At 43.7% G+C, this 14535-nt stretch overlaps 1 protein-coding gene across 6 annotated transcripts in view; it reads right to left on the bottom strand.

Moving 5' to 3' along the window:
* XPO4 (exportin 4) overlaps positions 1–14535 on the bottom strand; it is a 98086-nt gene that overhangs the window by 20374 nt on the left and 63177 nt on the right. For all 6 annotated transcript variants that reach the window (XM_064493279.1, XM_064493278.1, XM_031465709.2 and 3 more), the window contains 2 exons: positions 14188–14345; positions 13781–13955 (listed from right to left, as the gene is read on the bottom strand). In XM_064493279.1, the coding sequence (XP_064349349.1) occupies positions 13781–13955; positions 14188–14345 (333 nt within the window). The remainder of the gene's footprint in view (positions 1–13780; positions 13956–14187; positions 14346–14535) is intronic.

Here is a 14535-nt window from a genome sequence, read left to right as displayed (position 1 = left end):
TCAACGATTCGGGAGGCAAGAGGATGGAAGATCTGCTCCAAGCATTCCAGATGAAGCCGGACCACCACACCTGAGCCCCCAGGTGAACTGCCTCCAGTAAACTGCTTTATGTCTTGAGTGTTTAATAACCCATGGAACACAAAATTAGCTATTTTTGGGTCAAATGAACCTTTAAGTTTTTCAAAAATATTTTTAAGTAATTTTGTGACATCATTACTCAAGAATAAAGGGAAAATGAAAATAAATACATTAGAAAGTTTCAGTAAGAATTTTAAAATAACAAACCCAAAATTTTATTCCTGTTTTCTTGGCCTTGAAAGTATATACTGCCTGAAAACGGCAATTCTTTGAAAGCAACTGACGAGAGAACACATTCACCTTGTAAACAGGCAATTCTGACCCCTGTGCCGTTTCTGTCCTACAAAGCTGTGAGTCCTCTGTCACTGCATTTCTCAACACGCACGGGGGAGCAGATCAACACGTAACCTTGTTTTACGTGTGCTTCTGGTTACAGCCACCTTAGGCAACACACGCCCGCCGTGGATCCTCTGACGTGAACTGGTGGCCATAGCTGGCGCCTGTCCACGAAGCTTTCTCCGCGAGGCCGACCCCAGGCCTCCTGCACCGGGGCCCCAGGCAGCTCGAAACCTGGAGGCCGTCCAACCAGTCAGCACACAGCAAGAATGTCAGTGCTTCGTGACAAAAATGCAACAACCTGGAGAGGGTGAGAGGACACCTGTGTGCAGAGTGAGGCCCGAAGGCGTGTCGTTCCCTGCCCGCACGCACCTGGGACAACTGTGAGAAGCGCCACAGCGTCGACCTGGGGGTCACACAGGGGGTTAGCGGACCTGGAGCCCACAGACAAGGGGGCCCCGTCCCGCAAACCCAGCTCCGACAGCTCCCAACTGACCGCTAAAGCCCCGCTTCCTGCTCACGCACATCGCACGGCTGCGCTCTGGCAGCTCACAGTCTTGTGGAGGACAGCCATATCCTGGCCCCAGAAATGCTGTGACATACTCACTTAGATTTAGAAACACTAATCAAAAAGACCGATTCAACCATTATTCTCATTATATCATTTACTTCCTTCCAACCACCTCTGGGCAAACTGCTTTCACCATTAATACAATTACAATCATACTAAGTAAATTTTGTTGCAATACCATCAAAAAAGATGAGGGAATCATTAGCAAATTCTAAACTCACAAGACACTGGGTGGCGTTTTTCTGTGGATTGGCTGGGAATGCCATTTTTTTCTTTTTGTCCTTGGAAATGTACCTTCTGCTTATGAACGGCTGGATTTGATAAAACTGGTCTATGATATGATCACCTAAAACTCAGTCTCAGGAGCCACTTACACCATCAACTCCACCAACACTGCTGGAGCAAAAGTGCTGCTGCCTCTTTATATTCACCTGCTGGTTCCTTTTATCCCTGTGAAACATTTTATTCTGACAACTTCCTTCTCTTTGTTACCATGGGCAGAAAATGAAAAATTCTGAATTTCAGATAGTATCAATGAAATGGTAAAAAAAACGAGTAGGCAAACAAAATTAAAAGATATCTTCATACTTCGTGAAAGATCGTGCTGTATTTGGGGAAACGTGACCAGAAAACTGAAAAGTAATGAAGAGTAGCTGTTTACTTCCTCTGTAGTGACTCGTTTCACCAGTACGTCATCCTTGTAGACGGTTCCATTGTCTTGTCCTTTTCGTTTTCTTGTTTTTTAATTACAGATGGGAATCAACTAGTTACGGTGGAATACTTCCAAAGATCATGAAACAAAATGTTTAAAATATAGGAGACGTCACATCACTAAAACTTCATGTCTTTTAGACATATTCTAAGGTAATTACAAGATAATAAATGTTCTTTTAGTTGTAAGGTCTTTAAGAAAGAATAAAAGTTATAAAAACTTGATGTTTAAGACAGTTACAACTGTTCAAAAAAGAACCTCAAAAACTAGACCCTGGTGGTACAGAAATAGCCAAGAAAAATCTGTTCAAGCATCATCTGTTGTCAGGAGATTGAGGATTCCATATCATTCACTATGTGAACTTTTCCAAGAGATTTTTCTTCTATTTTTATTTTTACTTAATATTAGAAAAAACTCTGGGGAGCAGGGGTGTCTCCTCTTTCTGCATGAGACTCTCTTAGGGAGTGTTGTGTCTCCGTCCCGACAAGATCTTCCAACTCAAGTCTAAAAACCCGAACCTGTCTATGCAGATCAGTACAGCCTGCTCTTCTTCTCTGGCCTTTCTACTCTTATTTAATTCTGATTGTCTTTTGCAAGTTTTTTAAAATATATATATTTTATTGATGTATAGTCAGTTTACAATGCTGTATCAATTTCTGGTGCACAGCATCATGTTTCAGTCATTCATGTACACACGTATGTTTTTTCATATTCTTTTTCATTATAGGTTACTACAAGATATTGAATATAATCCCCCGTGCTCTACAGAAGAAACTTGTTTTTTGTCTATTTTATACACAGTAGTTAACATCTGCAAATCTCAAACTCCCAATTTATCCTTTCCCACCCTCAAACCCCCAGTAACCATAACTTTGTTTTCTGTCGGTGAGTCTTTTTCTGTTTTGTAAATAAGTTCATCTGTCTTTTTTTTTTTTTTTTTTTTTAGATTCCACATATAAGTGATATCATATGGTATTTTTCTTTCTCTTTCTGGCTTGCTTCGCTTAGAATGACGATCTCTAGGTCCATCCGTTTAGCTGCAAATGGCACTATTTCGTTCTTTTTTATGGCTGAGTAGTATTCCATTGTATAAATATACCATATTTTCTTTATCCAGTCATCTGTTGATGGACATTTAGGTTGTTTCCATGTCTTGGCTGTTGTAAATAGTGCTGCTGTGAACACTGGGGTGCAGGTGTCTTTTGAATTAGAGTTCCCTCCAGATATATGCCCAGGAGTGGGATTGTTGGATCATAAGGTAAGTCTATTACTTTTGTGAGGAATCTCCAACTGTTTTCCATAATGACTGCACCAAACTATATTCCCATCAACAGTGTAGGAGGGTTCCCTTTTATCCACACCCTCTCTAGCATTTATCATTTGTGGACTTTTGAATGATGGCCATTCTGACTGGTGTGAGGTGATACCTCACTGTAGCTTTGATTTGCATTTCTCTGATAATTAGCAATATTGAGCTTTTTTTCATGTGTCTATTGGCCATTTGTATGTCTTCATTGGAGAATTCCTTGTTTAGGTCTTCTGCCCATTTTTGGACTGGGTTTTTTTTTTTGTTATTAAGTTGTATGAGCTGCTTATATATTCTGGAAATTAAGCCCTTGTCAGTCTCATCTTTTGCAAATATTTTCTCCCATTCTGTAGGTTGTTATTTTGTTTTGCTTATGATTTCCTTTGCTGTGGATAAGCTTATAAGTTTCATTAGGTCCCATTTGTTTATTTTTACTTTTATTTCTATTGCCTGGGTAGACTTCCCTAGGAGAACACTGCTAAGATTTATGTCAGAGAATGTTCTGTCTACGTTTTCTTCTAAGAGGTTCATAGCGTCTTGTCTTATGTTTAAAAACAGTCTTTACGCCATTTTAAGTTTATTTCTGTGTATGGTGTGAGGGAGAATTCTAACTTCATTGATTTACATGCTTCTGTCCAGTTTTCCCAACACCATTTGCTGAAGAGACTGTCTTTACTACATTGTATGTTCTTGCCTGCTTTGTCAAAGATGAATTGACCAAAAGTTTGTGGGTTTATTTCTGGGCTCTCTTTTCTTTTTCACCGATCCATATGTCTGTTTTTCTACCAATACCATGCTGTTTTGATTACCGTAGCTCTGTAGTATTGCCTGAAGTCTGGGAGGGTTATTCCTCCAGCTTCATTCTTTTTCTTCAGCATTGCTTTGGCAATTCTGGGTCTTCTGTGATTTCATATAAAATTCAGGATTAATTGTTCCAGTTCTGAGAAAAATGTCCTGAGTCATTTGATAGGGATCACATTAAATCTGTAGATTGCTTTGGGCAGTAGAGCCATTTTAACAATATTAATTCTTCCAATACAAGAAGATGGGATATCTTTCCACTTCTTTAAGTCATTTTTAACTTCCTTAGTTCTCCATGCATAAGTTTTTCAACTCCCTTGGTCAGATTTATTCCTAAGTATTTTTTTTTTTTGGATGCAATTTAAAAAGGGATTGTTTCTTTACTTTCCTTTTCTGATATTTCACTGTTAGTGTAAAGAAATGCAACTAATTTCTGTATGTTAATCTTGTATCCTGCTGCCTTGCTGAATTCTTTTATCAGCTCTGGTAGTAGTGGAGCCTTTAGGGTTTCCTATATATAGTATCATGTCATCTGCATATAGTGAAAATTTTACCTCTTCCAATCTGGATCCCTTTTATTTCTTTTTCTTGTCTAACTGCTATGGCTAGGACTTCCAATACTATATTGAATAGAACATCTGCTCTTATGTATCTAAAATATATAAGAAAACTCTTGCAACTCAACAGCAAAAAATCTGATTAAAACATGGACAGAGCCCCAAAGCAGACATTTTTCCAAAAAAGATACACAAATGGCCAACAGGTACATGAAAAGATGCTTAATACCACTAACCATCGGGAAAAGACAAATCAAAACCACATTTAAGACATCACATCATACTTGTTAAAACAGCCACCATCAAAAAGACAAAAGATAAGGAGTGTTGGTGAAAACGTGGAAAAAGGGAACACTTGTGCATTGCTGGTGGGATTGAAATTGGTGCAGCCACTATGGAAAACAGCAGGGAGGTTCCCCCCAAATTAAAAACAGAACTGCCACATGATCTAGCAATTCCACTTCTGGGAATCAGCCAACGGGAAACACCAACTGGAAAAGACCCCTGCGCCTCCCCGTTCAGAGCAGCACTATTTACAACAGCCAAGACACGGAAGCCACTCAGGTGTCTACTGATGGACAAATGAATGAAGAAATTATGGCATACACAGAACAGACTGTTGTTCAGCCATTAAAAAAGGAGGAAATCCAGTCCTACCATTTGTGACCATATGCATGGACCCTGAGGGCATCATGCAAAGTGAAACGGTCAAATTCACTCTGTTTCACAGAGAGAGACAAATACTGTATGATCTCACTCATATGTGGAATCTTAAGAGATCAGATTTGCGGTTACCAGAGGTGAGGGGGCAGGGGGAGGAGACGTTGGAGGAAGGTAGTCAAAAGATACAGACTTCCAGCTGCACGATAAGTCAGTCCTGGGAGGCCACGTACAGCATAGCGACCTTCGCTTGCTCTGCTGCCCGGTGCTCAGGGAAGTTGTGCAGGAAGTAGATCCTAACGGTTCTCACCACAAGGAGGAGGTTTTTCTTTTCTTTTTACTGTATCTAAATGAGATGATGGGTGTTAACTAAGCCTCTGGTGCTAATCATTTCACAATATAAGTAAATAAAACTATATTATATATATATGTATATATATGTAAATCAAAACTATGCTGTACACCTTAAACTTAACATGGTGATGTATGTGAATTATTTCTCAATAAAACTGGGGTTGGGAGGAGGAAGGGAAATACAAATATAAATGAATGAATGATGAATGCATGTATGTATGCTGCTGGAAAAATCTGTTACCCATATGGGAAAAATGAAATGGAATCCCTACTTGATATCATATTCAAAATTAAATTCTAAGATGGTCAAGTCATGAGAGGCAAACTTTCAAAGCATTTAGAAGAAAACAGGAAGGGCAGGTGTCTGAAACAGGGAACAAATAAAGCAGATTATAAAGAAATGACAGTAAGTTCAACTACACTAAGATTAAGAACATGTTTGTTCATGAAAAGACACCATCAAGTCTAAATGCAACACGGCAGCCATGACTATTAGGTTCTGGAACAGAAAAGGATACTGGTGGGAAAAGGTGAAATCCAAACAAACCCGACAGTTTAGTTAATAATAATCTCTTAGTTTCAACAAACGTACCACGGCTGCACAAGGTAAAAGGTACATGGGAACTCTGTACTGTCCTTGCAACTTTTCTGTAAATCTAAAATTACTCCAAATTCAAAAGAAAAGAAGGCTCCATAAAGTGAAAAGGGGCGGCAAAACTAGAAAAGATCTGCAACACAAATAAACCAACAAAAAAATCGGTGTACAGAATCTACAGAGACAGGACAGCAGGTGGCACGTGTGACCAAACACGCATGCTGTAAGAACCATCCCGGGAATTACGTATTTACATCACGAAATATGCTCAACGTTACCAGTACCTGGGGAAGTAGGTCAAGACCGTACTTCACAGCTGTGGAAACTGCTGCTGCAGACGCGGGCGGACGGGAACGCACGCACCGCTGGTGAGCATGTCACCTGCCCAGTCACGCGCGTCAGCGATGTGAAACTGCTTTAAAGCTGAACATTCACACCGCCCGATCCGAAAATTCTATTCTGAGATTTAGACCTCAGGAAAACTTTCACAAACGCGTGCTAGGAAACAGGTAAAAGAATGCTTAATGTCACACTGTAATGGCAGAAAAGGGAAGCTCAGAAGTTCCTTTAGAGCAGAATGGAAAAACAAAGTGTGGTAAGACAGTCACACAGTGACACAGCTTATGCAGATGAGCGATGAAATGATTTAAGGCAGGGGAGTGAGGAAGTTCACAGCAGTGGCCACTGCTCCTGCAGGCTGGAGCAGGGACAGCTGGAGGCGGGGCCTGCTAGTCACCGGCCTTGGCACAAGGGGCATTCCCGAGCTGTGCCGTGGGCGTGCCCGCTGTCACCTTGGTGTGTTTTAGAGCCACGTCCGTGTTCTTCTTTTTGTCGGTATCAAATATGATATAGAAAGTCATGGGTGGTGGTTTTGAGAACTGAAGAAGGGACATAAAATGGCCTAAGAAGTGCTCAGTGTGCTACCAGCAGCAGGAGGAGAAGCTGGCATACTCCTGCAGCAGAAATTTACTCACACCAAGAGCTAAGTCCTGCACTCGGAGATGAATAAGACAGTTTCCTCCCAGAGAAACATCTGTGGCGGGTTTATACACTTAACAAAGCAAGTGCTTTGCAGACATCATTTGCTAAGTCTTTGCAGTTTATCTTGCCAAAACAGACAGACTGGTAACATATCTTAAGCGGAAGGCGTCTCAGGAGGAAGCAGCAGGCATTGCCCAAGACCTGCCCCTGCTGTCCTCTGGCACGGGCATAAGACGACGCACGCTTGCCGCAGTTTATTCACCCACGTGGAAGAGTACAAAGAAAATGGAAAAGCCCCTCGAGCCCTTTATTATGCGAAGAGCCTTTTCCACACCCTCCTCAAAGCTCGGACACCAGACAAAACACAGATCACAGGCAGGCTGTCAGAGCCCCTGTTCACTGGGCGGTGATTTAAAATAAGAACTGAAAACTTCTACAGAGCCTTCCATTCCTCTTGGAAACCAACACAAGTAACTCACCAGGCAAAGTGTGAGAAGTCTGGCTGATGACAATTGGCAACTAAACCTTTCAGTCTAATCTCGAGTGCTTTTTCCTAATACCTTGGCCCTGCTCCACGCAGCTCCAACAACACCCAGCAGCCAGGCAGGAGCACGTGCCCACAGATGACGAGGGCTGTGCTCACGCCGGGGCGGTGGGCCGGCTGCCAGGAGCGCTTGGGAAGGGGCACAGGGCTTAGGAGGCTACTTGACCCCACTTTGCTCTATCTGGGAACAGAGGGTGGAGAGGGAATCAAAACACGCTCTCAGCACTCACTGCCAACGCCTGTAACTAACCTGGGGGTGTACAGAGGGGGGAACCTGTGGCTCTTCAGCCTCGGAAAAACCTGCTTTTCTGTCTGGCAGCCCCACGGATACACAAAAGCAGCAAAAACGCTGCCAAATGAAGCTTTGGGAAGAAAACTTCTGGGATGTGAATCTGCTCCCCTTTTTGACACTGAACTGAATTTCAGATTAAAATCTAACGTTACTGTATGATTCCAACAGCATGACACTCTGGAAAGGGCCAGTGAGACAATAAAAAGATCAGTGGTTGCCAGGGCAGTGAAACTGCTCCGCGTGACTCTGTAACAGTGAGTGAGCTTCGTCACACATCTGTCCAAACCCAGTATACGTCCATCCGCTGCAACAAACATGCCCTCTGGTGAGGCTGCTGGCCCTGGGGAGGCTGTGTGTGTGTGTGTGTGTGTGTGTGTGTGTGTGTGTGTGTGTGTGTGTTTGGGGCCAGCGGGGGCAGGGTAGGGCGCGTTGGGGATGGGAACCCTGCATTTTCACTCAATTTTGCTGTGAAACTAAAACTACTCTAAAAAAATAAAGGGCATGTGTCCCTGATGTCAGACACTATAAAAGCACGTTAAGGTAAACCTCGTGCTAGATTAGTTCAGGGTCTGGTTGCTGTGTGCCAACAGCTCCAGATCTACCCTAACTATGACAGGACGGTGTGACTCTCACATTTGGTATAATCCATTCCACTACAATAGATTTTTTCACTACAAACAGCGAATAACCAACATGACAACTCCCAGTCTTCTCCATGAAACTCGATAATCTGATTATCTTCATATGGAGACATAATTTACATGAGTCAGTTAAGAAAAGCATGAGAATTCAAAGACATAAAAAATGCAGTCAGACGGATGTGGGCAGCCACCTCTCATGTGGAACAGCCTTGTCTACCTTTGTGCATCCTACTGAGCTGAGCCCCCGACTCCTCTTACAAGGCCGCCAGAATGAAAGTAGGCTGAACAGTGGGAGGCTGCAGTGCCCAGGGAAGCGCCAGGAACCCGGCCTGGCGGCACAGGCTCACTTTCATTTGCAAACATGATGAAAAAGCATTTGGCAGGAATAACTTACAACACAGAACGTGCTTGCAATAACAGATCGGGGGAAACTCCACGTAAAGGGAAAACGGCTTTATCAACACACTGTTCCTTAATCTGGATGGATTGTTCACTTCACTATTCTTGACAATGTTTATATAAAGTTTTCACTTTATATGAATAAACTATTTCACAATAAGCTCAAAATCTACAGGCACTGCCGGATCCCCCAAGTCCAATGACAGATCAAATAACACACTGTACCGTACAGCATAAAGCATTAGTGAGGAAGAGAGAAGCCTGGAAGAACCGTGAGTTTACAATGTCATTCGTCTGCCACACGGACTCCTTTCCTAGGGTGGTGTCTTTTAAGGCAAAAATGGCGATACTGAGAAAAATCACAGAAATGCCACAGATGGACATCGTGAGCTCTCCATTTGAAAAAAGAACTTAGAAGTCTCTGAACGTCAAATGCAAAAGAAATTCATTCATTCTCTGGTCATTTTTCCCCAGCCAGTCCTTACAGCACAGAACCAACCTAAGTCCAGAGTCCCTGTGCAGCTGCCAGCGCCCGGCTTCTGAAACCCCCAGAGAAACTGCGCTAGCGCACAGGCCCTGTGGCTGTCAGAGAAGCCCAGCAGACAGATACCTTAAAAAGTCGGCCCCTCAAAAACACCAAGAGTCCGAGTGTAGTTTTCAGAGTTTTTGCACGTTACACTGCTAGATTAACATAATTTCCTCTTTTTGGAAATATACATGAATACCCAAATGCTTAATGCTAAAGAAGGTACACCCATTAAACACAGTGTCTGGCACAGGACAGGTGGGGATGAATACTGACAGAACCGAGCTAGTCCAGCAGCGCCCCAAACGGGCTGGCACCGGGCCCGCTGGGCTCCCCTGAGGTGGGAGCGCCACTGCCCTGGACTGTTCCCTTCTGAAACCCTGGCGGTGAGATCTGGCTTGTTTCTAATGCCAGTGTTAAGCAACACAAAGAGTACAATTCGGAACAACAGTTGTAACAAGAAGCAAGCGTTATTCTCAATCTACTACTCTCTACCTCAAGTGCAAGAATTCTGCAACATGAGCAACTGGCTCCACACTAGGATGGCAGCAGACTGAAAAATCAGAGCTGACTCATACGCCAGTCAGGAACGGTGCACAGCAGAATTGCCATCAACCAGAATTAAATAAAACACGGAAATTGTTTACTAAGGACTTCTTTTAGTAAGAATCTATATTTAAGCTGTAACAGTAACCAATTTTCTTCCAACTACCCTAAATGGAGCTGAAGCCACTGTTAGTAAGAAAGAGACGTATACTTTAAACAGGAAAGCATCGCAGTGAATTCTTTTCTCTGACCTTTCAAGCAGAGGAAGTGAATGCACGTGACGCGCTGGACGGCTTCCTGCCCTGACAGCATCACCAATGTACCCCTTCCCGGCTGTCAGACCGCCGGGTAGGGAAGCTGCACGGTTTCTCAAACCATCCCATCCTCTCTGAGCTAAGGTGCAAGGCCGACCACACATCTGTGTGGCACCAACATCACTATTCCAAAAAGTAAGTTATTTCCTCTCATCACTGAACTACCTCCAAATTTCTGCGACCCACTTCTCAATTTGTAACTTGGCTTCAATGTATTCCATTTCACCACATCTCCTCTCTACAAAGTAATTATCCGTCGAGCTAGAGAAACTAGATTTTGAGCTAAGAATGCTGAACTTTAAACGTCCTCATTCACCCAAGGAACTGCAAAATTATTTTACTGCATTACATTCTATAATGAACTTAATAACTGCATCAAGATTCTTCTTCTTTACTACCTTATCCTGTCGGTCTTGAGATTAGGGTACGAATATACCAAAATTAAATGTAAAACTCTTCCTTTATAAAGTTAATTTACTGTCACCTCACTTACACCCAACCCACAGCCCCATTCCCTTCACCACTGAGGGCCCACAAGGGCTGCTCTGCTCAACAACACGCATGGGTCATTCATCTGCTGAGCCTCCTGGGGCTGAACTTAAAATTTTTCTACTGACAAAAGGGACCACAAAACAAGCTCGGGTAGAAAGCCCAGGTCACATTCTCTTTAAATTTCACTGACTCAGTGTAAATGCATACACTATCAGTATGTGCAGTATTATAAACATTTTATAAAATAGTGGACATCATAATATGAACAATTATTTTCTTAGTATTTTAATTTCTAAGGCAATAGTTTCACCTTACAATCATTCTCACCTCTTCAGTATACGACAGACAGTAACTTGGGTGCAAAGAAAAAATTTCTGGCTTCAGGAATCCTCAGGAAGTTAACACCAAGAAATTTTAACAACCAACAGAATAAAGTGGCTGAAGACTGGAATAGCTCCTTTGAGCACAGACTTTCCATTCGCGGCAAGATGAGGGTGGTCATAAATAACCTCGCACACACGTGCGCGCTGAAGCCATCCAACAAGGACGTACTGCATGAACACGCGTTAGTACCAAGACTTTTTCTTCCCTTGAAAATGCTCTTTTTTTCTTGCTAGAGCAACATGATTACTATCAGACCACCGACGATCACGAGTTTCTAAAAAAGAGACAATCTGCATGTATTCCTAAATAAATATAGCTCTGAAAAAGTATTATCACAACAAAACAAAAGTGTGTGTATGTGCTGAATCTATTTCCTATTGGGAAAAGAAGCTCCTTCAATACTAAATGAAAACAACACATTTCACAAGATTAAAGTTATTTTTGAAAATCTAGTATTAAAATTATTGACTTGCATAAAACAACAAACTCAAGGCAGGTCTGCCTTGGTGAGCAGCACACACAGTGGGCTGTCAGTAAGGCCAGTACGAAGGCTGCTTCTGTCTGCATCACTCCACACGTGCCTGTGTGCCGTACTGGCTCCTTCATGCCATCGACCCGCCCACGGTCACCAGAAGCAGCCAGTCTCCTAACTGCACCAGCCAGGGAACAGCTCACAGAGGTTAAGCAACTTGCCCAGGGCCCTGCGGCTCAGGGTCACTTCTGACTCACCAGCGTGCCATCCGCCCCCAGCGTTCTGGTCCTTCTGCACCACGCTGACTCCCCAGAGCAGTTTGTTACTCTACATATTTTCCATCTCAGGTCAACAACTCCGTACTGTGCACGGGGTGCCCAGGCCTGCGTCCGAGGAGCCCTGCTCCAGCCAGGCTGGATCTGCCAACCCGGGCACCCCGCTGCTCCGGGCACCTCCCTAGGCCCCCGCCCCTGGTGCACACAGCACAGAACGACCATGCCACGTGTCTAAGATGACATCAGGGCGCGTTCAGTCTTCTCGAATCTCACCGCGCAGACCCCCCAGGTCCCAACCTCACCAACCCTTGCCAGTCTGGCTGCTGTGGGTCACAACACGCATCGGACAATCTTCTGCCTCTTTTTACCCCTTTCAACGGGTAACCAATTGTTTCTAAAACTTTTTTTAAATCCATAAACAGACCAATTTAAAAACAATTAACTGAAAGAAATGAAACGAAGTAACACTTTCCTAGACGAAGCCCATCAGGAACCCGCAAGGAGAACGCCTTCCTGGGAGGCGGCACGAGGCTCGCCTGCTCCCCTGAAGAGCGAGGCCTTCTCCCCGCCAGCACGCCCACGTCAAACCTCGGCAGGAAGACTGTCTTCCAAGTTGTTAGTCTTCTGGGCAAAACAAACAGATTCTAAACTTCAGTTTTGCAAACCAAGAACGTTACGTATCTTCCAGCAATTCCTCTATACAATGGTGAGAAGCATTCTTAACCCACAAACAGAAACGAAAAGGCGGCTGCGTCTCTCAGGACGCACTCAACGTGCAGTTTAATCTGCCGGGTTCAGAAGAGAAGACGAGGGGGAACATGGGCCACGAAATCCAAGCGACTCAGGTTTTGTGACAGTTTGAAACGGGTCTAAGTAAAACTTAAATACTTAAATTTTCCCTGCATTTCCATGCTGAGAACGTAATTCTTCTCCCCTAGATATTCAAATCTCACACACGAGGCCTTTAAACTTCCATTCCTTCAAGACCTACTCTTTCCTGACACATAAATACCTTCCTGACCTGGTTCACTCCCTCATCAAAACACGAAAGGCCACGACTTAACACAGTACTTCCCAAGTTCTTCGTCCCCAGACACCTCTGAACAGACACAAACACTCCCACCCGTGCCAGACCCCCAGCGACACAGCCCAGTTAGACTTCGACCCAAGTCCCATCACGGGTCTACAGACACTTTTCACCCCTACAATCTCTCAAAAGGATCCTCACTTCACAAAAAGAAAAATTAGTTCCAACAATATGGTAACTACTTTGTAGGAAAGAAATCCACTATTTCCCACAATTATTGAGTAACTCACAGTAACTCACAGCAATGTCGTCAAGGAATTTAGTACATGTTTTCTAAATTAAATATAAAATTTGGAAGATATGCATCTAAAAATCTGTACCAAAAATTACCTTTAGTACTGTGATTGGTCTTAATTTTACTGTAAATTAAAATTTGCCAACACACACTATTAAACCATGGCACCAAAAAAAAAAAAAAAAAAAAAAGCACAGTCTAATCAAAAACAAATCGTATTTACATAATTTCCAGTAAGTCTAAAGTTTTGAAATTGTAAAAAAAAAAAATTTAAATTATATATAATCACAATCATACAATAAACTTAACAGCACCCTATGAACTTACAGTGTTTATTGTTAAAATGGGCTTTCAACATCGTTTTTAATATAAACAATTCACTCCATTTCCTACAAATACTAAATTATTCAACCTAAAATCTTGAGACCAATATAACTTAACCTACTAAAGTGATTTTAATCCACAAATTTTTAAAAAGTCATGTTTCCAAGCACAGACCGCCAGTTTGCACATGCAAACAAAAACGCGTTCCTTCAAAGGCATTGCTTGTCGTGAGAAGCCTTCCAAAGGCACGGCCATCTCCTTGCGGGACCACACGAGGGGGTTCAGAACAGCCACTCACCACCTCCTCCAGCGCGGCGCTCCGCCCGAAAGAGCACGTGAGGTGCGTGAGGCAGTTCACGAAGGAGGAGAAGAGCTCCGTGGGGATGGCGGTCAGGGCGCTCCGGGGGAACACGGTTATCAGGTTGCTGATGATGCTGGAGACGCCCACGGCCTCAGAGTCCTCTATCTCGATCCTGCAAGCCAAGCCACGAGTCACACTACGCGCAGCCGAAGTGACTCGTCTCCAAACGGGCAGACTCCGTCACCTGCTCATTCTTACAGGCAAGTCCCCGTGGACTGACTCCAAATGACACATGTAACCCCACTCGGAGTGCAGAAGGGGGTCCCTAGTTCCCCGTCTCCTCCACCGCTAAGCGTGGAGAAACCCGCAAGCCCCGCCTCGGCCGGAGGGGGAGGCCCGCCTACCCGTTGACCGTGCTCAGCAAGCCCTCGATGAAGTGTGCCAGGTAGTCCACCTGGGCCCCCTCGTCGGGGAAGACGGGGCCGTGCAGCGAGGCCAGCTGCGCGAGGCACTGCAGCGAGTCCTGGGCCATGTCCGAGTCTTCTCTGACCTTGCGGTGTACCTGTCGGAAAGAATCGCTAATCCGTAAAAACAAACTCTCCTTTGTGAGGGTCACGTGTCCGTCATGCCCGTGAGGTGAGAGAAAAACTCACTGTAGCTAGTTATTTCTAGAAAACTAACTCCTGAATTAAACTACATTTTAAGACTGTCCCTGTGTCCACTTTACGTTCTAGGCCATGATTTTCAACACA

Source organism: Camelus dromedarius, chromosome 13 (genome assembly GCF_036321535.1).
Source record: "Camelus dromedarius isolate mCamDro1 chromosome 13, mCamDro1.pat, whole genome shotgun sequence".
NCBI lineage: Eukaryota > Metazoa > Chordata > Mammalia > Artiodactyla > Camelidae > Camelus > Camelus dromedarius.
Note: the sequence above shows the minus strand (reverse complement) of the source record. Positions and strands in the feature narration are given on the sequence as shown.